General features: G+C 46.6%; 1 protein-coding gene across 2 annotated transcripts in view; it reads left to right on the plus strand.

Moving 5' to 3' along the window:
- Positions 1 to 26,450, plus strand: part of BMPER (BMP binding endothelial regulator) — a 221,987-nt gene that overhangs the window by 186,239 nt on the left and 9,298 nt on the right. For both annotated transcript variants that reach the window (XM_034761175.1, XM_034761176.1), the window contains one exon: positions 12,654 to 12,784. In XM_034761175.1, coding sequence (XP_034617066.1) covers positions 12,654 to 12,784 — 131 coding nt within the window. The remainder of the gene's footprint in view (positions 1 to 12,653; positions 12,785 to 26,450) is intronic.

Below are 26,450 nucleotides of genomic sequence, written 5' to 3' on the forward strand. Positions count from 1 at the left end.
TGTGACCAGCCCTACACCAATACACACAAGGAGGAAGAGGGCACAAAATGCCTCCTGTGTCCTGAACAGGGATGGAGTGAGGGTGGGACTTGGCCCCAGACCTTCTGCACTCCAGCTGATGAAGCTGGCTGGCATGGAAGTAAGTGCCTGATGGACCGTTTCAAAAGGTGGTGGATCGGCTGCTGTACTGTGTGTTTTCCTGCAGTTCCAGAAAACATTCTGACCGAGTCAGGCAGGCATTCTGCCCGAGGCTGAGTGTAAGATCTGATTGTCTTCTTCAGCCCAACTTCAAGTGTTTTTTACTGAAGAGCTTTTATACAGGCTTTCCTTTTCAAGAACCTGGATTTTTAGGACACAGCAGCCCAAGTGGCTTTCTAGCACAAGACAGACAAAGCCCGCCCAGTGCATCATAGGGAGAATATTGGGAGGAAATGAGAGGCTGTTTTTTTCTTTTTTGTTTTAACTGCCTTTAACACTGGCTCCGGATTCAAGGAAGATTGAGGTGCGTGTTAGGGTTGTGCAATCCTGAGAACTTTATTTTGTGTGGTTTTAGAAAATGTTCCAGGGCATTTCATTATTCATTTTATAAGATTAATGTGGAGTATTGTTGTTTAAAGCAATAAAAAGCAAATCTGGCTCAGAGTTCTCATTGTATAAAGGTTAATAATACATGTATAATAGTTCTTGGCACTTTCAAAAAAGCCTTTGGTTAATATTTTTAGCAGCACATATTGTAGGTTTTTAGGGATGTTGTGCAGCATAGTATAACTTTAAAAGGTTTTACACTGACCTGCATTTATTGTGTTGAGTTGAAAAATAGCATATTTTCTTACATTTAAGATGGGAAGGGTGGGTTCTGAAATTGCACACCCAGAAATATTTTGAAAGGAATGGTATGTGCTGAGAAATCCAAAATGCATTGTAGGTTTTTTCCAGTACTTTGAAGGTTAAAAAAAAATCATTGAATTTGAAGCATCTTATACCCCAAGTTACAAAACTCCTTTATCAGAGGGCTAGCCGTGTTAGTCTGAATCTGTAAAAAGCAACAAAGGGTCCTGTGGCACCTTTGAGACTAACAGAAGTACTGGGAGCATAAGCTTTCGTGGGTAAGAACCTCACTTCTTCAGATGCAAGTAATGGAAATCTCCAGAGGCAGGTATATATCAGTGTGGAGATAACGAAGTTAGTTCAATCAGGGAGGGTGAGGTGCTCTGCTAGCAGTTGAGGTGTGAACACCAAGGGAGGAGAAACTGTTTCTGTAGTTGGATAGCCATTCACAGTCTTTGTTTAATCCTGATCTGATGGTGTCAAATTTGCAAATGAACTGGAGCTCAGCAGTTTCTCTTTGGAGTCTGGTCCTGAAGTTTTTTTGCTGTAAGATGGCAACCTTTACATCTGCTATTGTGTGGCCAGGGAGGTTGAAGTGTTCTCCTACAGGTTTTTGTATATTGCCATTCCTGATATCTGACTTGTGTCCATTTATCCTCTTGCGTAGTGACTGTCCAGTTTGGCCAATGTACATAGCAGAGGGGCATTGCTGGCATATGATGGCATATATAACATTAGTGGACGTGCAGGTGAATGAGCCGGTGATGTTGTAGCTGATCTGGTTAGGTCCAGTGATGGTGTTGCTGGTGTAGATATGTGGGCAGAGTTGGCATCTAGGTTTGTTGCATGGGTTGGTTCCTGAGTTAGAGTTGTTATGGTGCGGTGCGTGGTTGCTGGTGAGAATATGCTTAAGGTTGGCAGGTTGTCTGTGGGCGAGGACTGGCCTGCCTCCCAAGGTCTGTGAAAGTGAGGGATCATTGTCCAGGATGGGTTGTAGATCACTGATGATGCGTTGGAGAGGTTTAAGCTGAGGACTGTAGGTGATGGCCAGTGGAGTTCTGTTGGTTTCTCTTCTGGGCCTGTCTTGTAGCAGGAGGCTTCTGGGTACATGTCTGGCTCTGTTGATTTGTTTCTTTATTTCCTTGTGTGGGTATCGTAGTTTTGAGAATGCTTGGTGAAGATCTTGTAGGTGTTGGTCTCTGTCTGAGGGGTTGGAGCAGATGCGATTGTACCTCAGTGCTTGGCTGTAGACGATGGATCGTGTGGTGTGACCGGGGTGGAAGCTGGAGGCATGAAGGTAGGCGTAGCGGTCAGTGGGTTTTCGGTATAGGGTGGTGTTAATGTGGCCATCGCTTATTTGTACGGTGGTGTCCAGGAAGTGGACCTCCCGTGTAGATTGGTCCAGGCTGAGGTTGATGGTGGGGTGGAAGCTGTTGAAAGCATGGTGGAATTCTTCCAGGGCCTCCTTCCCATGGGTCCAGATGATGAAGATGTCATCAATATAGCGTAGGTAGAGAAGGGGCATGAGTGGACGGGAGCTGAGGAAGCGTTGTTCCAGGTCAGCCATAAAAATGTTGGCATATTGTGGGGCCATGCGGGTGCCCATAGCGGTGCCACTGGTCTGGAGGTATATATTGTCACCAAATTTGAAATAATTGTGCGTGAGGATAAAGTCACAGAGCTCAGCAATAAGTTGTGCTGTGTCATCATCAGGGATACTGTTCCTGACAGCTTGTATTCCATCTGTATGTGGGATGTTTGTGTAGAGAGCCTCTACATCCATGGTGGCTAGGATGGTGTTTTCTGGGAGGTCACCAATGCATTGTAGTTTCCTCAGGAAATCTGTGGTGTCACGGAGATAGCTGGGAGTGCTGGTGGCGTAGGGTCTGAGTAGGGAGTCCACATATCCAGACAGTCCTTCAGTGAGAGTGCCAATGCCCGAGATGATGGGGCGTCCAGGATTTCCAGGTTTGTGGATCTTAGGTAGTAGATACCCTTAGAGCCCCGACCGGGGTTATTCTATGTTGATTTGTTCCTGTGTTAGTGTAGGGAGTGTCCTGAGTAGATGGTGTAGTTTCTTAGTGTATTCAATCCTGAGCTGATGGTGTCATATTTGCAAATGAACTGAAGCTCTTTGAAGTCTGGTCCTGAAGTTTTTTTGCTGTAGGATGGCTACCTTTAAATCTGTTATTGTATGTCCAGGGAGACTGAAGTGTTCTCCTACAGGTTTTTGTATAATGCCATTCCTAATATCTGACTTGTGTCCATTTATCCTTTTATAAAGGACTTTTTATAAAGCCATCAGTGATCTACAACCCATCCTGGACAACGATCCCTCGCTTTCACAGGCCTTGGGAGGCAGGCCAGTCCTCACCCACAGACAACCCGCCAACCTCACCAGCAACCACACACCGCACCATAGTAACTCTAACTCAGGAACCAATCCATGCAACAAACCTCGATGCCAACTCTGCGCACATATCTACACCAGCAACACCATCACAGGACCTAACCAGATCAGCCACAACATCATCAGTTCATTCACCTGCACGTTCACCAATGTAATGTACGGCATCATGTGCCAGCAATGCCCCTCTGCTATGTACATTGGCCAAACTGGACAGTCCCTACGTAAAAGGATAAATGGAGACAAGTCAGATATTTAGGAATAGCAATATACAAAAACATGTAGGAGAACACTTCAATCTCCCTGGACACACAATAACAGATTTAAAGTGTTGTATCCACCAGGCAAAGTATTAACAACTTCAACAGAACTTTATTTACAGTGCAAGTCTCTTCTCCAAGCTGTAGCTGCACACTCTGTAACTCTCCCAGCCTCCTCAACTCCTCCCCCCTCCTTCCTGTTTCCTGTCCTTTCAGACTCCCAACAGCCAGTGCTCCCAGTTCTAATAATTACAAGCAGCATCTAAACTAGGGCTACCATATGTCCGGATTTCCCATAAATAGCCGACCGGGGGGAAATCCTGGACATTTTTAGATTTTTAAAAATCTCCCCTGGACGGCTATTTATAGATAGAAAAGCGGCGTCCAAGCGCCGCTGGGCACCCAAAGCCCCTTCCCCCCATCCCCTGCAGCCTTACTATGCTGTCCGGCCCGCAGCTGTCTTTCCCCTCCTCCCCTCCCCTGAACGCTCCGCCCCCCTGCTCCTCCCCCTCCCCTGCTTCCCGCGAATCAGATTTTCGCGGGAAGTCTGAAAAGAAGCAGGGACAAGCGGGAGGCAGCAGCAGGTAAGCTGGGGCGGGGGGGCGCAAGGAGGAGAGCTCCGGGGAGGCGCGGCCCTGGCAGAGCAGCGCCCGGTTGCCCCAGCGGCTCCGGCCCGGCTTGGGCCCCAGCACCCGCAGCCCGGACCCGGCCCGGCTCAGGCCCCAGCATCCCTGGCCCGGACCCGGCCTGGCTCGGGCCCCCGCAGCGCCGGCCCAGCTCGGGCCCCAGCACCCCTAGCCCAGACCCGGCCCGGCTCGGGCCCCAGCAGCGCCAGCCGAGCACCTCCGGCCCGGCCCAAGCCCCGCAACCCCGGCCGGAGTGCAGCCCGATACCTGGGCTCTTTAAAGCCGGCCCTGGTCAGGGGACGGGGGGGGGGGGGTGTTGGATGGGTCTGGGGGGGGCTGTCAGGGGGGCAGGGGTGTGGAGAGGGGTTGGGACAGTCAGGGACAGGGAGCAGGGGAGGTTAGATGGGTCTGGGGTTTTGTGGGGGCTGTCGGGGCAGGGGTGTGGAGAGGGGTCGAGGCAGGCAGGTAGCAGAGGGGGTTGGATGGGTCAGGAGTTCTGGGGGTCCTGTCGGGGGCAGGGAGCAGTTGGATAGGGCATGGGAGTACCCGGGGGTCTGTCTGGGGGCTGGGGTGTGAATATGGGGTGGGGGTGTGGATAAGGGTCAGGGCAGTCGGGACAGGTAGGGTCGTAGGGCGTTCTCAGGAGGGGGCAGTCAGGGGACAAGAAGCAGGGTGGCTTAGATAAGCGGTGGGGTCCTAGGGGGCAGTTAGTGGCAGGGGTCCCAGGAGGGGGCAGTCAGGGGACAAAGAGCAGGGGGGGTTGGGGGTTCTGAGGGGGGCAATCAGGGGGTGGGAAGTGGGAGGGAGTGGTTGGGGTGGGGCAGGGGCGGGGCTAGAGCGGGGCTCCTCCCCCCCCAGTGTCCTCTTTTTTGCTTGTGGAAATATGGTAACCCTAATCTAAACACCACATAAAGGTAGCCATCCTACAGCAAAAAAACGTCAGGACCAGACTTCAAAGAGAAACTGCTGAGCCCTGGGACAGACAACCCCACCCACCCACCCACCTGAGAAATTGAGCTCCCTGAGGGAAAAGCAGGCTGACGTAGTAAGTAGCTCAGGAAAGAAGCATGACCAGGGTGCCCTTAACCACTTACTTCAGGGATCCCTGGTCTAGAACCCAGGGTAGAGGGTGGGACTCAGTTTCCCTGCAGTCTCACTGGGAAGATCCCAAACACAAGGGGACAGAAAGAATATTGGGCCTGGAGAGGGCTGTCGACCTGGTGTGAAGCCCTGGGATTACCCCGAAGGGGGTGAGACCAGGCTGGAGAGCAAAATCCCAGGGCAAAAGGGGACCACCAGTAGATCTGGTTGACAGGACTACAGAGAAGAAACCTTGGAACGCCATACCTAGCCACAAGGTGATGTGTTGGCTAGCGAGTCACTTTGCCACACCCCTATTGCTTGATTTAAGTCTGGTTTATACTGTTCTGCAGTGTTGAAGCTGCCCAGATGGGATAAAGATCTAGCACTCTAGCCTTGAAAGAAATGACCGATGAAAAATGACTAATCTTTAGCGTACTAGGCAGTTCTGTTCCCTAGGCAGGTGTTTTGAATGTATTTGGAATGATCTAATGTATTTTGCTCAGGCTCCAACTTTACCTTTCCCATGAGTTATTTGCTGCTCTGGTGTTAGTGTCAGTATCTTCCTGAAAGAGACTCAAGAAATAAGTGTCTCCAGCTCCAAATACCAAGCTTCAGACTTGAGTAATTGTCATCCCCCCCACATACACACCCAAAAAGGAAAAGGGAAAAACCACACATACACACACGGCTTACACAAATAAAAGTGAAAGAGTGAACATTTCTATTATATTTTGGGGTGTGGCATCCTCTTCCCTTCTGAGGTTCCTTCTATACAGTACTTGGGAACAACAAATAATGAAAACCTTTTAGAGGCCTCTGTTTAAAACAAAAACAAAACCCACCAAACCCTTATAACAGTTTTAAAACAGTGTTGATGTTGATAGAAACCATTTTGTTTTCTTTTTTTCCTTATGAGGGAAGAAAAATGAGGTCTTGTGGATCAGGGAAAAAACTCCTGCATCTTGCTGCTGAACTGTGAGCATTGAAATGTGATTAAGGCAGAGTTACTTGCTTGGCTGCCATATAGACATTGGATGTCTTCACTGCTGGTGTTAAATTAGGTGAGACAGCCACTAAATCTTGGATTTTGCAGTCCAGTAAATGGAGTTCTCCCAAGACAACTATCTCACAGGATGCTAGGCTTGCTGAATGATCCTTGTCTTTGAAATGGTGGCTCTTCGAACAGTCTTCTCAATTTATAAATATGCGGGTAATCCCATTTTCCACCTGTCTAACTGAGGTGTGGGTTAGATTATGGAAGGCTACACACTGTAAAGGAAATGTAGTGTTTAAAATTTAGGCCTTCAAGATGGCTGGTATCTGTTTTTAAATCCAAAATGTTCATGTCTTTTAACTTGACTTTTATGTTGCCTTTCATCTATGCAGTGTCATTGCTTGGCGGTTCTGATATGTTTTCATATGTGCTACACCATATCAGTGTTGTGAAAGGAAAGAAGCAAAATATTAAATGCAAAAGACATTCTCTCCTAGTGATTGGTTTTTTTGACTGCTTGTTCCCTGTGAAGTAAAGGGAACTGCAGATGTTCAGTGAAAAACACCAAACATCTGCAATTTCAATACTGCCCAGCATTGTAAGAGGCAGCAGCAATCGCTGCGCTGCTCTTCTGTTCTGTTCTTTTCTTTTTTAATAGTACATTTAGCATAGGACTCGTTTCTCTGCCCTCTTTGGGACTCGGACACTTTCCATGGTTTAATGTGAAAAAGGCCTTTAGCTGAAGAAGTGCACTCCTCTGGTTTGCTTTGAAGATGTGGGAGCAATGTGGGCTGTCTAGTGCAAGGGTGTGGCCGACCGCTGCCGGATGCCTTCACTTTCATGGATTTCCCCTTGCAACAGTTTGTGATTATACACACCCTATTAGCACCATCTCTCTCTCCCTCTCTCTCTTACTTACAGAGAGAGAGAGAGAGAGAGAGTGTGTATATACGGCATCAAAAGGAATCCAGTTTGAGATATTTGTCCCCAGCAAAAGAGTAAACAACTGCTCTAGGCCAGTGATTTGAAAAGGGCCCCAGTTTACTCTGAAGTATCCTCAGTATAGGAAGTTAAGGCAGAAAAGAAAAGAGTTTAGGTCCTGAATGAACCCACTTCTTCCTCAGCCTGAACAAAATGCAAGCAGATTTGAAGTCCTGTTGTCTGTTCATTTTGGGCTCTATTTAGTCTTTCTCTCGCCCTGTATAATACCACTTCTGTACTTGGTAGACCTAAAGATGCATTCCACTGCAATCTCAGCTGTAGAAGGCAAGAGAAGCGGTGTATCTTTCTAAATTGATCAGTCCCGCTTCAGCCGTGGCGACACCAGTCCATTATTTACATAAGCCCACCAACTAGTTAATCACTCCTTGTTATCAAGAAGGTTCCTTTCTGAAGAACAGCACACCGAAACTGAAGTCGGAGAACACTGCAGGTTATACCGAAGATTATAGGAACAGAATGAGGAGTTTCACCTCCCTATTTGAATTCAAGATTGTTCTGACACTTACAGAGATCATCCTCATGATTTTGGCCACAACATTTCTTGCAAATCACACAAGTGCCCGGTGGCTTGACAATAGGTGGTTATTTGTATGTATTCAAAAATAAACTAATTACATCAATTCATATAAGGGCAGTGTGCCTGCTCTTTCAATCAGTGTGTGTCTCTGAAGCGCCCGTAGTGTCATCAGGGAGATGTTTCCATGTTGTGCAGTTTTTGATCCCTGTGTAGGATTTTGTCCTACTGCTAAAGGTGGTGAAACTAGGGAGCTGGGGGCGGGGGAAGATATATGTTTAAAACCCAATGTGACTTTTAAATCAGTTTAATCTAATTTAGGACCACAAATGCTAAAATACCTTTATCATAATCATTTTTTTATCGCATGGTGTCACTACAGCGCAGAGTTAAGGCTGTTTTGGTTGCCTTACTGCACTTCCTTACCTAACACATTTGGATTTTTTTTTAAATGTAACCTTAACTCTGAATTTCCTGGGCTTGGTTAGGGGAATGTTACAATATGTCTATAATGTTTTTATCTTAGGTTATTTATATATATTCTCAGGGCTGGTCCAGGGGCAGGTAATCATGGCCATCAGCCTGGGTGCCAACTTCTAGACATACTGCTGTGCCACTTGGGTGTGTGGTGCTCCACTGATTGACTGGCCGCCTTTAATTTATTTATTTAGACGTGGCTGCTCTAGTTGAATAGGGGAGGGACACCAAAAAGGTTTTCTGACCTGGTCGGCAAAATGTCTTGGACTGTTTCTGTATACACTCAGTCTTAACTCTAATTAAACAGAAGTTTTTATCTTGGAATAGAATTGGAACACTTCAGAGGACAACAAAGTCAAAATGTTCCATTATTAGAGAACATACTATCGTAAGAAAATGGTGTTTCTTTGAGTGAAACTGAGCTTCAGTTGTAGGGCATGGACACTCTCTAAGCCTCCAGATACATACCTATAGATACCTGTTTATTAGTGTCTTCTAATTTATTTGACAGAATCAGAGGAGATGCAAAGAGCGGATGGGGGAGGTGAGCAGAACTTTGAAATTAGCCATTCACTGGAGTGCAGGAAATGGCTCAGCAGAAAATTTTTAAAAAGAAAACAAAAAACAGTACCTACATCACAAAGATTTTTTTTTAACACTGATCACCATTAGAACTTGTAAATTGCAGTCAAGAATCTACTGTTTTTTTTCTGGGCAGGGAGTGGAGGCATGCTGCTTATGTTGTGTGGCAGGGGAAGTTTCAATAACTAAAACAAAACAAACAAAAACACCAACTCCCAATGGGAATCTAATAAGGTTGAAATTAAGGATTTTACTGGCAAATAAGAAAAACAATGTTTTTAAAACTGACCCAGAGTACTTAGCCTATTCTCTCTGTCATTCAGCCCTCAGCGAGTAAGCATCTTTTGCCTGAAGAAGTTCTTCCAAAAAGCTTCCCTTTCAATCACACAAAGGGATTGCCTGGAGTTCCCATCTTGGACCACGAGAGGGAAGTAGTGACTGTATTTTGCTATCTAATGCATCAAATACTTTCTCCCTTGTAGCTTCAGAAGTGATTTTTGTAAACAAACAATTTTTAATATTAATTTATTAGTTTTGTTAATAAAGAATCTCCTTAGAAAAAAGTGTCTCTATTTTGATGATAGACCAATATTTACTTTTGTACAGTTTTGTTTACTTTTAGTTTTGTTAAATAAGTAGAAAAATTATCAACAGTAATAATTAATTAACAAAACAACAACAAGACACATACCCCTTGGTGCTGGGCCCTGCGTGATTGTACCTCAGCCAAACCAGAGGATAGGGCCCATCAGCTCATCTCAGGATTATACAACTCATGAAAGTAGAAATAACTTGAAGCCAATAAGAATGAAGTAAATTAGAGAACTGTTCATTCTGATGCTGGTGTGTTATCTTTCTTAGGGAATATTTAATGCTACCCATACCAGGCTTGATCCTTATCCAGGCAGAAAGGAGTGGCTAAGAACTAGAGCTGTTTGGATCTGGATCCAAATTAGTCCAAGGTCTATGGGTGTTTGAAACTGGAGTTTGGGGTTTGGCTCATCGAGACACATTAAGTTTTGTGCCGGGAGACTTATCTTTAACTTAAGGCAACTGATCTGGCTTGGTGTTGGAACTGGCATTCTTTTCTGGGGCCAGAAAAACTCACAGCAGGAAACTCTATGATTTTTGGGTTCTCAAAACCAGATGAAGTGACTCAAATGTAACATTTTATAAGTCCCAACGTGGGAACTCAGCATGCAAACAACCAGCCTGCCATAAGCAAGCATGATCCTAACTCCCCCACTCCCCAACACCTTGGATATCAATAATATAATAATTATTGTATGAATAATTATACATAATAGTAAAAGTTGAAAAGGCAAGGTTAGTTGAGGATAACAGGATGCCTAGGAGAGAATAAAACTATCTTGACATCTTAATTGGTCTGCAGGGAATACAACAGACTCTCTTTGCAACAGTAATTTCCTGTGATAGCATGTTAGGAATCTGCTTTGTGAAATGAGGTATATTTGCCATTTGTCCGGTTTTCAACTGGAAAGTCTGGTTGAAAGGGACCTGTGCAGTTCCAGGAAGATGTACTGACCGGATACCAAAAGTCTGGTTACCGCGGGTGGGGAGGGAGGCGCAGGGTCATCAACTCACAACAGCCCCTGCTCAGTCAGGGCCACCTCCAACCTGCATCTTGTGAGCAGGCAGGCGCCACATCAGGGGCTGCATCTCCTGACCTAGCCCTGGAGCAGAGGGAGCCCAGCTGGTGAGGGAAAAGAGGGAGGTGGAGAGGATTGAGCGACAAGGAAAGGGGAGGGGGAAGCAGCATGTGACAGAGATGGGGAGAGAGAAGTGGACAGGGGGCGTGGCCTTGGGGAGAGGCAGGGGGAGGTTCCTGCGCTCCTGCTGTAGTGTCCAGTTTTCAGATATTAGAAAGTTGGCAAGCCTAGATATATACCTCCTAAATGATATGGGGAATATGGAACCACTTATATTCAGTAACAGCATTCAGAGCACTGCTTTCGGATGTCAATGAAGATTTGCAGGCATGCTATGGTAGGACAATACTCATCAAGGGGAACTTGTTCAGTGACTCATATGTAAGGCTGCGAGTCTGTCATGGAGATCATGGAAGTCATGGATTCTGTGACTTTCTGTGACCTCCATGACTTCTGCAGCGGCTAGTGCTAGGGGGCTGCCAGAAGCAGCAGTTTGGGTGTGTGGGAGGGGGCTCAGGGCTAGGGGCAGGGGTTTGGGAGCATGGGGGGGTGCTTACCTGAGGTGGGGGGGCCACCCTGCAACTCCATGTGGCGGAGGGGGGGTGTCTCCACGCTGCACACTGCCCATGCGCGCAGGCCCTGCCCCCGCAGCTCCCATTGGCTGCGGTTCCCTGCCAATAGGAGCTGCAGCAGCCGGCGCTTGTGGCAGGACCAACGGAGGAGCCCCTGCCCTGGCCCCTGCTTCCGCTGTCTAGGAGCTGCAGGGACGGAGCCGGTAGGAAGCCCCGCCAACCCCTCCCTCAGTACCAGCAGGGGTCCTGGGTCACCCCCCCCAGCACCCCAAGACCGCCCCCCCCCCCGAGCAATCCCGCCCAAGTTTCAGACACGGTGGGTATTTTTAGTAAAAGTCATGGACAGGTCACAGGCCTGTGAATTTTTGTTTACGGCCTGTGACCTGTCTATGAGTTTTACTAAAAATACCCATGACTAAAACGTAACTTTAATCATACGTGAACAAAATAGGAGATGAATCTGAATACTAAAATGGGAAATTATTTTCAGAAAGCTGAGCACTGCCACAGGCGCCCACTGACTTCACTGAGAGTTATGGATTGTATTTTCAGCTTGTGCCAAATTGACACACGTTCTAGATGAGCTAATTTTGTATCCAAACATGTGCAGTAGCAGATTTACTTACTGCCATGTTTTATAATTATTCAGTGAAATAAGATGGTTGAATTGAGAGCTGAATGAATAATTGGTCCTTGGGGAGTTTGTGGCTTTTTGTTTTGGGTTGTTTGTTTGGTTTTTTTCGTGTTTTGTTAGGGTTTGGTGGCCGACCTGAAAAATCCAGAAAAAAAAATTGATTTGTTTCAAGCCAAAACTAACATTTTTCAATTTTGCTCACTGAAACAAAAAATTATTTTTTCAGGTTTCTAGCTGTTACATTTTTGAGATATTTGTACATGTAAATCTCTTTAAAACCAATTCCTAGCTAAATTTCAAAACCAAACATTTCAAAATGAAAAATGTCAAAATGTCAGAATGAAAACATTTTCAAAATTTTAATTTTAATTTATTTGGCCAAAAATATTTGCCAAATTTGAGCCAAATTAATGAATAACTTTTGTCATCCCGTAATTGCATTTTTCAGTGACTTTCCTATTCAACTGAAAATTTTTGCTACGCTCTAGTTGCATCATGAACCCCGAGGACTTCATAGCATAGTAACTGTGCGTGTCTTCATTGCTCCTTATAATGCTCTTAAATCTGGGAATTAATCTTAAATGTTGTTGCAATAGGCATTCTTTGGGAAAGCCAAGATGGAGCCTTTATTAAGACAAAATTGTATTTGCTACAAATTGTCTTTGCCTTGCTCCATAAGGGCAGCGTACAACCTTTGATCCTCATTGCATGGCAGTTCTTGACTCTCATAATCTGGGCTCTCTACTTTGATATGACTTCATGGTAGGACATTGATGTAATTGAGAGCGCTGAGCATATAGAATAGAATATAGCAAAACTACAGAGGTTAGACTAGACCCTCTATGTGGATTTGGGAGTAAAAAGTGTTCAATGTGTTTGCCATTTCTCCAACACAGGTTATTGCAGCTTTAAACTGCATATGACTATATAAAAAAATAATTCCAAACTTTGAGGGCTCTTTGGCAAAACTTTTATTCCTTGTTTGTTTCTGCTGTTTTTTGCAGGTCCTGTGTAACAGATATGTGTGAGTGTCCAGTTCATAAAAATTGCTACTGCGAGTCATTCCTTGCTTATGCCCGAACCTGTCAGAGAGAAGGGGTGAAAGTCCAATGGAAACCTGAGCAGCACTGTGCAGGTAAGGATACTCTGAGTGCTTTGTTGCAATTTAATGCACAGTCTGAAGGAAAGACCCTTGTCATTTTTTATATCATTATAATGCTGGAGGGAAAAAATAGAAATCAATAAATGGCTAGGCTGGAATTTGATAAGCAGCCAGCCTACGTTCTGAGCTATAGGTGTGAGTCTATAAAATATACATAATCTCACACATACTCTCTCTCTCTCACACACACACACACACACACACACACACACACGTATGGTATGTTATAGCTCAGGGTCCCCAACGAGGTGCCCGCAGGCACCGTGGCGCCCACCGGGGCGTGTAAGTGCACCCGCGTACTGGCCAGCGGACAAGCATCCGCCGAAATGCTGCTGAGAAGCAGTGTCATCCAGAGGCGTCGCCGCTGAAATGCCGCCGATCGACGCCTCTGGATGACATTGCTCATCGGCGGCATTTCAGCGGCGACACCTATTGACGTTGCCGCTTGTCGGCGGCATTTCGGCGGATGCTCCTCTGCCGCCACAGTCCTCCGTGGCTCGGAAAAAGGTTAGGGACCACTGTTATAGGAATAGAGAGAGAGAGAATGCCAGCCTGTGGTGGAAATATATAGTGTTCATGTGCATTAATTTTGGTCACTGAGGCAAAGTTCCCATGTGATTTGCACTGCTTTAATGGCAAGTAATTATTTCCACAGAGAAGAGACAGTTACTTCCTGTAACTGGAGATTCTTCGAGATGTGTGATCCCTATCTGTATTCCACATGTGGGTGCACATGCGTGCCATGTGCCTGAATCCGGAAGTGTTTCTTAGCAGTGTCCGTTGACCCGCACGTGTGTTGAGTCTCTCCTCGGGCTCCCAGCTGAGGATATAAGAGGTCGTGCAGATCGACACCTCTCCAGTCCCCCTCATACCTTAATGGAATGCAGTCCTCACCGGAGGGGATGGAGGGCAGGTAGTGCAATACAGATAGGGACCACACATCTTGAAGAACCTCTGGTTACAGGTAGATAATCTCTTCTTCTTTTTCAACTGATGGTCTCTATGTGTATTCCACGAGCAGTGATCAGTGCAGAGGTGGGTGCGAGGATTCCAATGGATGTGTGGTCTGCAGTACAGCCTGGCCCACTGGATGTGTGTTGCTGCTGCTTGTGCGATGGTATAGTGTGTCATGAACATGTGGGCGGAGCGCCACATTTCTGCATAAGAGATGTCTTGCCAGGATATGTCCACCAGTGAGGCTGATGTGGTGGCCTGTGCTTGCGTAGGGTGCGCCATGACTATCAAATGGGGGTATGTTGGATTGGTTGTAGCTAGGGCTGTCAAGTGATTAAAAAAATAATCGTGATTATCGAACGATTAATCACGCTGTTAAATAATAGAATACCATTTCTTTAAATATTTTTGGATGTTTTCTACATTTTCAAATATTTTGATTTCGATTACAACTCAGAATACAAAGTGTGCAGTGCTCACTTTATATTTTTTTATTACAAGTATTTGCACTGTAAATAAACCAAAATAAATAGTATATTTCAATTCACCTACTACAAGTACTGTACTGCAATCTCTTTATCATGAAAGTTGAATTTACAAATGTAGAATTATGTACAAAAAAAGCTGCATTCAAAAATAAAACAATGTAAAATTTTAGCGCCTGTTAGTCCACTCAGTCCTACTTCTTGTTCAGCCAATTGCTCAGAAAAACAAAATTGTTTATATTTGCAGGACATAATGCTGTCCGCTTCTTGTTTACAATGTTGCTTAAACTGCAGCAAGGGAAGTTTAGGTTGGACATTAGGAAAAACTTCCTAACTGTCTGGGTGGTTAAGCACTGGAATAAATTGCCTAGGGAAGTTGTGCAATCTCCATCGTTGGAGATTTTTAAGACCAGGTTGGACAAACACCTGTCAGGAATGGGCTAGATAATACTTAGTCCTGCCACGAGTGGAGGAACTGGATTAGAGGACTTCTCGATGTTTCTTCCATATCTATGATTCTAATGTCACCTGAAAGTGAGAACAGGCATTCTCATGGCACTGTTGTAACTGGCATTGTAAGATATTTGCGTGCCAGATGCGCTAAAGATTTAGATGTCCCTTTATGCTTCAACTACCATTCCAGGGGACATGTGTTCATGCTGATGACGGGTCCTGCTCGATAACGATCCAAAGCAGTGCAGATCGACGCATGTTCATTTTCATTATCTGAGTCAGATGCCATCAGCAGAAGGTTGATTTTCTTTTTGATGGTTCAGGTTCCGTAGTTTCCGCATCAAAGTGTTGCTCTTTTAAGACATCTAAAAGCATGCTCCACACCTCGTCCCTCTCAGATTTTGGAAGGCACTTCAGATTCTTAAACCTTGGGTTGAGCACTGTAGTTATCTTTAGAAATCTCACATTGGTACCTTCTTTGCATTTTGTCAAATCTGCAGTGAAAGTGTTCTTAAAATGAACATGTGCTGAGTCATCATCCAAGACTGCTATAACATGAAATATATGGCAGAATGCGGGTAAAACAGAGCAGGGGGCATACAATTCTCCCCCAGGGAGTTCAGTCACAAATTTAATTAATGCATTATTTTTTTAACAAGCATCATCAACATGGAAGCATGTCCTCTGGAATGGTGGTTGAAGCATGAAGGGGCATACAAATGTTTAGCATATCTGGCACGTAAATATCTTGCAATGCCAGCTACAAAAGTGCTGTGCAAATGCCTGTTCTCTCTTTCTGGTGACATTGTAAATAAGAAGAGGGCAGCATTATCTCCTGTAAATGTAAACAAACTTGTTTGTCTTAGCAATTGGCTGAATAAGAAGTAGGACTGAGTGGACTTATAGGCTCTGAAGTTTTACATTGTTTTGGTTTTGAGTGCAGTTATGGAACAAAAAAATTTACATTTGTAAGTTGCACTGTCATGACAAAGAGATTGCACTACAATACTTGTATGAGGTGAATTGAAAAATACTATTTCTTTTCTTTATCATTTTTACAGTCCAAATATTTGTAATAAAAAATAATATACACTTTGGTTTCAAATATAACATAGAATACAATATATCTGAAAATGTAGAAAAACATCCAAAATATTTAATAAATTTCAATTGGTATTCTGTTGTTTAACAGTGCAATTAAAACCACGATTAATCGCGATTAATTTTTTTAATTGCAATTAATTTTTTTGAGTTAACCGCGTGAGTTAACTGCGATTACTCGACAACCCTAGTTGTAGCATTCACAGATGCGCCTGAGGCCCATTTGGAGATGCAATGGGATGAAAGGGCTTGACCCCTTGACCATTCAAGATGACCATAAATAGTTTCAGCAATGTGCAAAAGGGTTGGATCCTGTGGAAGTAGAACACCAGTGCATGATGGACGTGGAGGGAGTGCAAGGCTCTGTCAGTAGGGGAGGTGTGTGGTTTGGGGTGGAAAACTAGCAGGTGTATGCACTGATTTAGGTGGAATTCAGACACCACTTTTGGGAGGAATTTAATGGGAAGCCGTAAGGCCACCTTGTCCTTGTGGAATATTGTGTAGGGGGAGTCTGCCATCATAGCCGTGATTTCACTGACTCGTCTGGTGAGGTAATGGCTACCAAGAAAGTCACTTTCATCGAGAGCTGGGAGAATGTGCATGCTGCTAGCGGCTCAAAGGTTGGCTTTGTGAGGGCAGAGAGAACAAGATTATGATCCCATGGCAGCGTGGGCTTCAGTACTGGTGGAAAGGGGTTGAGTAAACCTTTCATGAAGCTGATAGTGGTGGGATGGGTAAACACCAAGGAGCTGTCCATAAGAGGCAGAAAGGCACTGAGTGCTCCCAGCTGCACTCTGATAGAGTTGAGGTCCAGGTCCGACGTCTTGAGGGTGAGGGGGTAGTCGAGGACAAGTGGAATAGACGCCATGCTCAGTGAGTGGTGGTGGTGGCGGCAGTGGGCCCGTGCCGTGAAGCATCTCCATTTAGCTCAGTAGTAGGCTCTGGTGGATTCTCTGCTGCTTGAAGCGTCACGTGGTTCTTGATGCCCTCTCCCTGTGTCCCTGCAGCCTGGGGGAGGGAGGAAGCAGCAGGGTAGCTGACTGCCGGCTCAGCTCCTCCCCCGCCACATGGGGCTGCTTTGCCTTCCCTGCTGCTGCAGTCCCAGTGCTGCTGCCTGCTTTGCAGACCATCTGCCAAGGTGAGTCAGGGTTTGGAGGCAAAGGCAATGTGTGGGACTCCAGCAGCAGGGAAGGTGAAACAGCCCCGTGTGGTGGGGGAGGAGCTCAGCCGGTAGCCAGCGCCTAGCACAACGGGGTCCTGGTCTAGGACTGAGACTCCCAGGTGCTATGATAATACAGCCAGCTGCCCTGCTGCTTCCTCCCTCCCCGGGCTGCACGCCTCTGGGCTGTGGGAGGCATCAGTGGGGGTTTGCGGGTCAGGACTTGCATGTCAAAACTGAGGTGTGTTCTGCCACTGGAAGAGGATCGAGGAGGTGGTTGTGACAGAGGCGGGGATGCGAGGCCACTGTGATCAGTGTCTTTGACATGGGGGCTCCGGCTGTCAGTAGTGGTAGGCTAGGTAGGGAGCATATGAGCAGGGGAAGAAGGGTTGTTTCTGCTGCCTGTGCCTCAGGCCCAGGGTATATATACCAAGGGATTGTAGTGTGGCTCTGGAGTCCTTCAGCAAGAGGGACTTGTCTGTCTTATTGTTAAACAGCCTGTGCTTGTCAAAAAGGAGGTCCTCAATTGTATTTTGGACCTCCCTGGGGAAGCTGGATGATTGTAGCCACGAGTCTCTTCACATAACGATTCCGGTCACTAGAGAGTGAGAGGATGCATTGACCACATCCACAACTGCCTGAAGGCCCACCAGGGGTGACCAGTTCCTTGTGTCCAGCAGTGCCTGGAATCGCTGCTGATACTCTGGTAGCAGCTTGTCCTTGAACTCTGGTAGCCTGTTGTAGTTGTTAAAGTCATACATGGCTAGCAGAGCCTGGTAGTTGGTAATGCAGAATTGTAGTCCCGCAGAAGAACAGACCTTCCTGCCCCAGTAGGTCCAGTCTCTTAGCTGCATTGTTCAGAGGAGTAAATTATTGTGGTTGCTGCCGTGCCAGTTCCACAGCCTCTTGGACTACCGGGGAGCTAAGGGGTGGATGAGTGAAAAGTAAATTGGCAGCTTTAGCAGACACAAAATATCTCCTCTCCGCCTGCTTTATGTGGGGGCACATGAGGCAGGGGTGTACCACATTGCTCGTGATGGCCTCACTAATGGGTAGGGCTATCCTAGGTGGCTCTTGGGGTTGGAAGAGGTCCAGGAGTTGATGTTGTGGATCCTGAACCTCTTCCAATGGGATTCCTAGGCCTGTCACTACCCTCTGCAGCAAGTCCTGGTATTGGCGGCGGTGGTCCAGCAGAGAGAGTGGGAGGAAGATGATTGCCTCGTCCAGCGAGGAGGCTATTCCAGTTGGGACTAACCAAGTTGGTGGTACCAGTTCTATGTCTCCCTCTTCTTCATACACTGATAGCACTGGTGGGTATGCAGGGGATGGCCGATAAGACGCCTGAGATGGTGTCTCTGTTAAGGATCCCAGGGTCCCCTGTATGGCCAAAAGGAAGGGTCCCTTGGATGTGGTGGGCCCCCTGGGAAGCAGTACCAGGTCTCTGTTGTTTGGTCATATACTGGAGAGTAGAGCGTACATCTGGACTCTGATGTGACATCAGGGAGAAGGAGGGTTTCGGCTCCGAGAACGCCTCGGACTCTGAAGATGGTGCCGGCAAGAGGGGGGGACTGTCGGTACCAGAGGGCTGCCATTTGGCAGACATATGGGCTTCTCCAGAAACAGCAGAAGGGTACATACTTTGGGGTTGGGATGCCGCAGTTGAGCAGGGGGCTGAATAAAAGGGGAGACTGCAGGTAGGGGAGGATCAACTCTTCTGCCAACAGAAATGCTTTCGAGCATCCAGGGATCCGTGGTGTACCTGCAGAGATGCCAGAGGGTCCTGGCAATGCTTGGGTGCCTCGGTCATGTCAGTACTGTCCGATCCCATTTGTACCTGGCCTGGCCCTCCATGCAGGGAATCTTGGGTGCTGGTCCGGCCGGATCTGTGCGAGACATCTCAACAGACTTGGTACGTCTTGGGGAGGAAATGCTGTGCTTGGGAGCAGTCTGCGGCGGGGATCTGCTCTTGTGCCTGTGAGTGTTTTTTTTTCTCTCCTGCTGGGACATGTGCGGTGCTTGGAGGGGCACTCACTGCTGGTGATAGCCACTGTACAGGGGTGTCTCCGGGGCCTAGATCTGAGTGCACCCTAGTTCTCATCACTTCCTCCATCAGATATTTATGAAGGTGGAGCTTGTGGGCTTCCCGGGTTCCAGGTGGGAAGGATTTGCAAATGGTACAGTGAGCAGTCATGTGTACCTCGCTCAGGCAGTAGAAGCGCCACTGGTGCTTGTTGCTCACAGAGAAGGAGCGCGGGCAGGAAACAGTTTTTGAAGCCCAAAATCGGGGGCACAGTCCCTGGCAGGGGAAGTACAGACCCCAGTCAGGGGAAAGAACTACACACTAACTATACTAAATTATCTAACTAACACTATAAAAACTATTCACAATGATTTACAACAAAGCAGAAGTGATTCACTCCCTTAGAAACTAAGAGTATAAAGGAATTGGGGGTTCCGACTCAGGCCACGTGGTGGTAAGAGGGAACTGGAGAGGTGTCAACCCACATTACCTCTTATATCCTCGTCTGGGAGCATGAGAAGATGCACTATGCTCATGTGGGTCAATGGACACTGCTAAGAAACACTTCTAGACTCAGGCGCTTGGTGCAACTGCTCACCCATGTGTGGAAGACACATAGGGACCATCACTCGAAGCAGAATGGTGGTGTGTGGTCATGGCCATTTTAAAGTGAGACACAATATTGCAAATGAATATTTCCCCTGATTATGGCCCTTTTAATTCAGGTCACTGTATAATGGCATTAGATTATCTGGAAATTTATATAAAAATTTATATAATCTTAGTCTTATAGTTAAGACTAATATTTAGTAATGGGTATTATTAGTAAAAGTCATGGACAGGTCACGGGCTGTTAACAAAAATTCATGGTCCATGACTTATACTATATACCCCTCACTAAATCTTGGGTGTTCTGGGGCAGAGGGTGGCCCGGGGGCACTGCAGGTGCTGGGGTGGGGGTGGTGGCAGCGACGCATGGCCTGGGACCACTGCTGGGCCTGGGGGTGTTGCGGCACGTGGCCTGGCACCCCCACTGGTGCTGGTGGGGGCGACCCGAGACTGCCGCTGCTGCTGGAGGGGGGATGATGCGGGGGGCGGAGGCGAGAATGCCCCAGCAGTGGTGGGTGCGGGTGCTCGAGTGGCCCCCGGGCCAGCCACACCAGCTGTTGCAGAAGTTCCGGAAGTCCCAGAAAGTCACGGAATCTGTGACTTCTGCAACATCCGTAACAGACTCGCAGCCTTAATTATAGTTTAGAAAGATGAATGGGATACTCTCTGCTGGTCAAAGAGCTGTTACTCTGCTATCTATTCTGGTGATTGTGTGACTCAGTGTCTACCCTTTCATAATTTTCTGTCACATGGAGGATACAATAGCAGGAAGGGGTGAATGATACAGATAAATATATGATTGCTCCTGAAATCTCTGATTATTCTTTACAAAGGAACAGAGCAATCCGGACAGAATGTCCCTATGTGAATGTACTGCTCCCTAAATGTGGCCCCAGAAAGCATTCATGGCATATGTAGTTTTAATTCATTGACACATCCAGTAGCAGGTCAGACTGGAGCCTGAAGAAAACAGCCCTTGGCTTGTTTTCATGAACTGCCTGGATTCTCTTTGCTTTTTATTATTGCAGGACTGCCTAGGATCTCTAGTAATAGACCAGGACCCCACTGCAGTAGGCTCTGTCCAAACAGAACAGAAAGATGGCCTCTGCCCCAAAGAGTTTACAATTGATCCGTCTCCTGTTTTATACTTAGAGTGGGGAGTATTAGGAAACAACGAGACAACATTAGTCATCATGAGAGGCAATGGTTTCAGCACACCAGTGGCCTAACCTAACTTTTGCAATCGTAGCGGCTAATGCTCTCTTGCTTCCTTTGACACAAATGGGAAACTAATGCAGTCTTCCCTGTAAGCATGAGCCTGTTGGAATGGCACTGTATCAGTGAAAGAGGCTCCTTTAATAAGGGGATGTCTATACTGATAGAACATTTTGCCTTTTTTTCTACAGTGTCATCAAAGATAAGAACTTTTCTAAGGACAAAACACCCCTCGAGACAATATTTTGAGCAAGGAGTGTCCATAAATCCTCTACCAAAGCCTTGAAAGGCTACTAGTCAAGACAAAACCGCCCATTAAAATGGACATTTGTAGAAACTTTTCATCTCTGTAACATCCCCTCAAACACTAGCACCCTTTTTGTGCTTTTTTGGTTGAAATCCTTGGGGATCTCCTCAGGAAAGTAGCATGTGTTTGAATAAGTTTCCACTTGATACTCCATTCAGAATGTGAGAATAATGTATAGGGGCTGGACTTTTCAAAGGGGGAGTAAGGCCATGTCTACGCATACAGCACTGCAGTGGCGTAGCTGTACCAATGCAGTGGTGCCGCTGCAGCACGTCTGGGGAAGACAGTCTATGCCAACGGGAGACATGAACACATGAACACTTATGTTGGTGTAACTTATGTTGCTCGGGGTATGAATAAACCACCCCCTTGAGCCACATAAATTATGCCAACATAGGCTGTAGTGTAGACATAGCCTAAGGCACTCAAATCCCATTGGGATCTGGGCCTCCGTTGGGCCCATTAGCAAATCCTAGCCAGGGTTGAACTTTTCAAAGCCAACTAGGTGATTTGTACGTGCATCTTTCATTGATTGTAATGGAAGTTGTGTCTCTAAATTCCCTGGGCTTTGAAAATCTCAGTGCTACCTCAGCTTTGCAAAAGGACCTAAGGGAGGGCCAAATCACAAAGGGTCTCTACAGTTCCTCCAAAGGGTACATCTTGTTCCCATGTACAAATATCCAGGGACCAGCGATCGTCTGATCTTTAGTTCATAGAATCATAGAATATCAGGGTTGGAAGGGACCTCAGGAGGTCATCTCAGTCCAACCCCCTGCTCAAAGCAGGACCAATTCCCAACTAAATCATCCCAGCCAGGGCTTTGTCAAGCCTGACCTTAAAAACCTCTAAGGGAGGAGATTCCACCACCTCCCTAGGTAACCCATTCCAGTGCTTCACCACCCTCCTAGTGAAAAAGTTTTTCCTAATATCCAACCTAAACCTCCCCCACTGCAACTTGAGACCATTACTCCTTGTTCTGTCATCTGGTACCACTGAGAACAGTCTAGATTCATCCTCTTTGGAACCCCCTTTCAGGTAGTTGAAAGCAGCTATTAAATCCCCCCTAATTCATCTCTTCTGCAGACTAAACAATCCCAGTTCCCTCAGCTTCTCCTCATAAGTCATGTGCTCCAGCCCCCTAATCATTTTTGTTGCCCTCTGCTGGACTCTTTCCAATTTTCCACATCCTTCTTGTAGTGTGGGGCCCAAAACTGGACACAGTACTCCAGATGAGGGGATGATTCACCAATGTCGAATAGAGAGGAATGATCACGTCCCTCGATCTGCTGGCAATGCCCCTACTTATACAGCCCAAAATGCCATTAGCCTTCTTGGCAATAAGGGCACACTGTTGACTCATATCCAGCTTCTCGTCCGCTGTAACCCCTAGGTTCTTTTCTGCAGAACTGCTGCCTAGCCATTTGGTCCCTAATCTGTAACAGTGAATGAGATTCTTCCGTCCTAAGTGCAGGACTCTAGTTCTGCTCACACTATCAATATCTGGGTGGTGTCAGGGTGGCACATTTTATACAGCAAAACCGTATGGACTGTGCAGGGAACTCATAAAAAATAAAGTGCCTCCTTACACTTAACAATAACCAGTATCTAAGTTTTAAACTTTAACTGCCTTTTGTTCAACCCTACCATTACAATTATTTTGTCCTATTTAGGGATAAACATTTCTAGTTATGAAACAATATATATGTCATTAAAATGTGACTTTCATTTCCTGTTTGACATTTCATAGACAGCAGGATATTTGGAAGGCTCGTGTTCTAATGGGAATGGAGTGTACTTATTAATAAAGTCAGGTTTTAATTATTCTTTTGTGTGTTATAAAACACAGGTCTCGTGTGCTTGCCAATTCTTATACCCAGAGTGCTGTATGCCTAGCTCAGGGATAAATATATTCTTTAGAATACTTATGCTGTCTGGACTGTCAGCCAAATGGGATGCACAGGAGACTAAATATATGTCCTGTTCTCTACATACTTCCCCCCCCCTTCTAACCAGAAAGTGGATCATCTAGCTACTCATTTCCTAAATGAATAGCACATGTTCACTGCTGTTCAAGGCATACAGTGCACAGGTGATATAAGATGACACTAAAGAGAAGGGTGTGGAGAAGACATTAGTGAACGGGAGATTTGTTACAAAAGGATAAAAAGGAAAAAGCTGGGTTATAGTATGAAGGGGTTGGTGAGACCAATGTGTAAACTGAGAAGGTTTGGAAGGGCAGGAAGGGATGTGTGGGAAGCAGATGAGTTGAGGGGAAAGTGAGAAGCTATGAGGATGGATATGGGGAAGAGAAAGGAGCTTGGGATATTGAGACGAGGAGAAATTAGGGAAGGAGGTTTAAGAGGATAGAAAAAGACGTGAGGGGGCTGGTGAGGGAGTGACAGAGTGGGAAAAAGGAGGTGAGAGAGAGAGAGGCTGATGAAGACAGAGGAGAGATGTTTATAGGGCTGAGGAAGGAAAATAAACATCCTGGCCAGGATAACTTGAGGGGAATGCAAAGGTGTTTGGGCAATGGAGTATTAACCTTTAGCCTCCGGAGCTCGGAAGACATATGTAGAAGATTCAGTATGGTAAGGGGGAAGTAATTCCGTGTTAAGGGATGGCTGTGGCAATACTAAAGACAAGGGAAGGCATGGTTTGGGCAATGACAAGGAGGGAGGTGCAGATAGTAGAACTGAGAAAGCCACTTAATCCAGGGACTGGCTCTCAGGAGCTCTTCTTTGCTAAGTGATTGTCTCCTTTGATTCCTGAGTTGTTAGAGGGTGATTCCAGATGTCATCATTTCCACTTACATGCTGGTTTCAACCAGCTGTTTTGCCCTCCTGGTTCCCTCTCATCTGCAGAATTTAAGTCTAAAGTGCACGATTTTTTTTTTTCAAATAATTTTGTCCCTGGTGGAATTTCTCCTAGATCTTACTCTAATCAGTTTCCTCTATGTGTCTCTGTGAGAGAGGAGAGAACTTCTAACTTTTTAATGAACATTTGATAGAAGTTGGAGTAGTTAGAAATACAGGCAAAACTGTATAATTAAAAGGCTTGTTCAGGTCTCCTCCCTTCCACTGGCAAGAATGCTTCTGAAATGATGTACCCAAATTGTAAGCAGCAAGTACCATGAATGACGCCCAGACTGGATGTCCTAAGAAACACCAGGAAAGGGAAGGCTGGGCAACAGTAACAGAAAAAGCAGCACCCTGTAATTCAGTGGTTCCCAAATTTGTTCCGCCGCTTGTGCAGGGAAAGCCGCTGGAGGGCCAGGCCGGTTTGTTTACCTGCCACGTCCGCAGGTTCAGCCGATCGTGGCTCCAAGTGGCTGTGGTTCGCTGCTCCAGGCCAACGGGAGCTGCTGGAAGTGGCAGCCAGTACGTCCCTCAGCCCGCGCTGCTTCCAGCAGCTCCCATTGGCCTGGAGCAGCAAACCGCGGCCACTGAGAGCCGTGATCGGCCGAACCTGCGGACGCAGCAGGTAAACAAACTGGCCCAGCTTGCCAGGGGCTTTCCCTGTGCAAGCAGCGGACCAAGTTTGAGACCCACTGCTGTAATCATTTGGAAATCCTAACTCGGAAAGTTCTATAGACTTGAGAATGCAGAAAAGCAGCTAGAGGCTGACTTGAGAAAGGCAGCTTTTTGGGACTCTTATTAGACCTCAGACATTATCTTAATTGGATTTGTCAGTTATCAGTGAAAAACAAAGCAGTTCAAAAGTTCATATCTGATATCTGTGTTTTTGTGCAGTGGAACAACAAGAGACTTTCACTGCACAATGGGTAACTAAAAGCTGTAAATCGCCATTAATACAATAATAGATATGGACAATTAGGAGCTAGTTTTTAAAAGCCTAAAGTCAGGACGAGATTGTAAGCAGCAATGCCAAACATATGTTTTTGAATGTAACCCTTCTGCCCATCTGAGTTAGCAGCAACAAGGGCCGGGTTCAGTATCTTGGGGTTCCGTTTCAATAACACAATGCAAAACCGGCTCAAGTCCCCACCCAGTGACCTGGGACAATTACATACCACCCTCCGGGTGCCTCTAAGAGGCAATACTTCCCTTCTCGCAAGCACGGAGTCTGAGTGTAGCAAAATCCTTTTAATAAAGGAGGGAAACAATGCGGCATGATGTTGGGGAAACACCACAAACAGGATTCATAACACAAACCATGATCAAAAGAGCCACTCACAAGTAAGTTTGGCAGTGTCCTTTTCCCCTCAGGGTCTTAAGTCCAGCAACCTAAAAATCACCCAAAAGTCCAACAACCCAAAAGTCTCTGTCCCTGGTCAGTGCAGAGCCAGAGTTCAAAAGTTTATCTGCAGAGTTTTACCTCCCAGCCTGGGTGGCAATGGGGGACGGGGGAGCGTGGGGGTGTTAAGGGGCACCTTACGTGGTCCAAGGCCGACTGCCCCGCCTCTCCATGGAGTTCTGCTGCAGTCTTCACTGCAAGCCACTCCGCCAGCCACTCCACTCCACAAGCCATCCCATGAACTGCTCCGCTCCGCCAGCCGCTCAGCAATATATCTTCAGTCCCCCTCCCCCAACTACTGAACACAGCACTCAATGATTTCAGCTCTTAGTAATTTTAGCTCGTTAGTGATTTCAGCTTGTAGTAGGGGAGCCTCAGTGCTGGTTCACCACTGGCCCAAAGTGAATTCAGCTCAGCAGCCTGTAACTAGACTCCTAATGAAATCAAAATTAGCTCTGATATTCCACAGTGGGGAGAGGAGGAGGTGCAATTGGTGTTTCAGACCCTCAAAAGGGGCCCATACCATCAGGTACAAATACCTGTCCGCAGCCTCTCTCCCTTCACTGGGTTTTGGAACCCATGTCCCTTGTCTAGCAAGGGCTACTTAGTTGATGGCGAGTCCCTCTGTCATAAAACAGTTCCACTGTACTTGATTCACATATCAGGGTAAAACACTTTATTCTGCCTGCCCCAATAACAGAGAAACTGGGGATCCCACAGCAGCCAAAGTGACCATTTGGGCCGCTGTGGGCAGGACCGGCTTTAGGCCGATTCCACCGATTCGCCCGAATTGGACCCCACGTCTAAGAGGGCCCCGCCGATCGGGACGCTGCCGGAAGGAAAGCTGTGCGTTTCTCCTGGAAGCAGCTACTGCTGCTATGGCAACAAGAGATGCTGACGCTGGCCCAGCCGGCAGAGCACTGAGGCAGAGGCAGCGGCTGTTGCACGTCAGGAGAGGGGAGGAGGCACACATGTGCTTCGCAGCCCTCCCCTCCCCTCCCCCGGCACCCACCTGGAGGAGACGCCAAGACAGCTTCCGGTCCGGTGGGAGACAGGGTCATCTGCAGTGGACCTCACTCACC

Source organism: Trachemys scripta, chromosome 2, assembly GCF_013100865.1.
Source record: "Trachemys scripta elegans isolate TJP31775 chromosome 2, CAS_Tse_1.0, whole genome shotgun sequence".
NCBI lineage: Eukaryota > Metazoa > Chordata > Testudines > Emydidae > Trachemys > Trachemys scripta.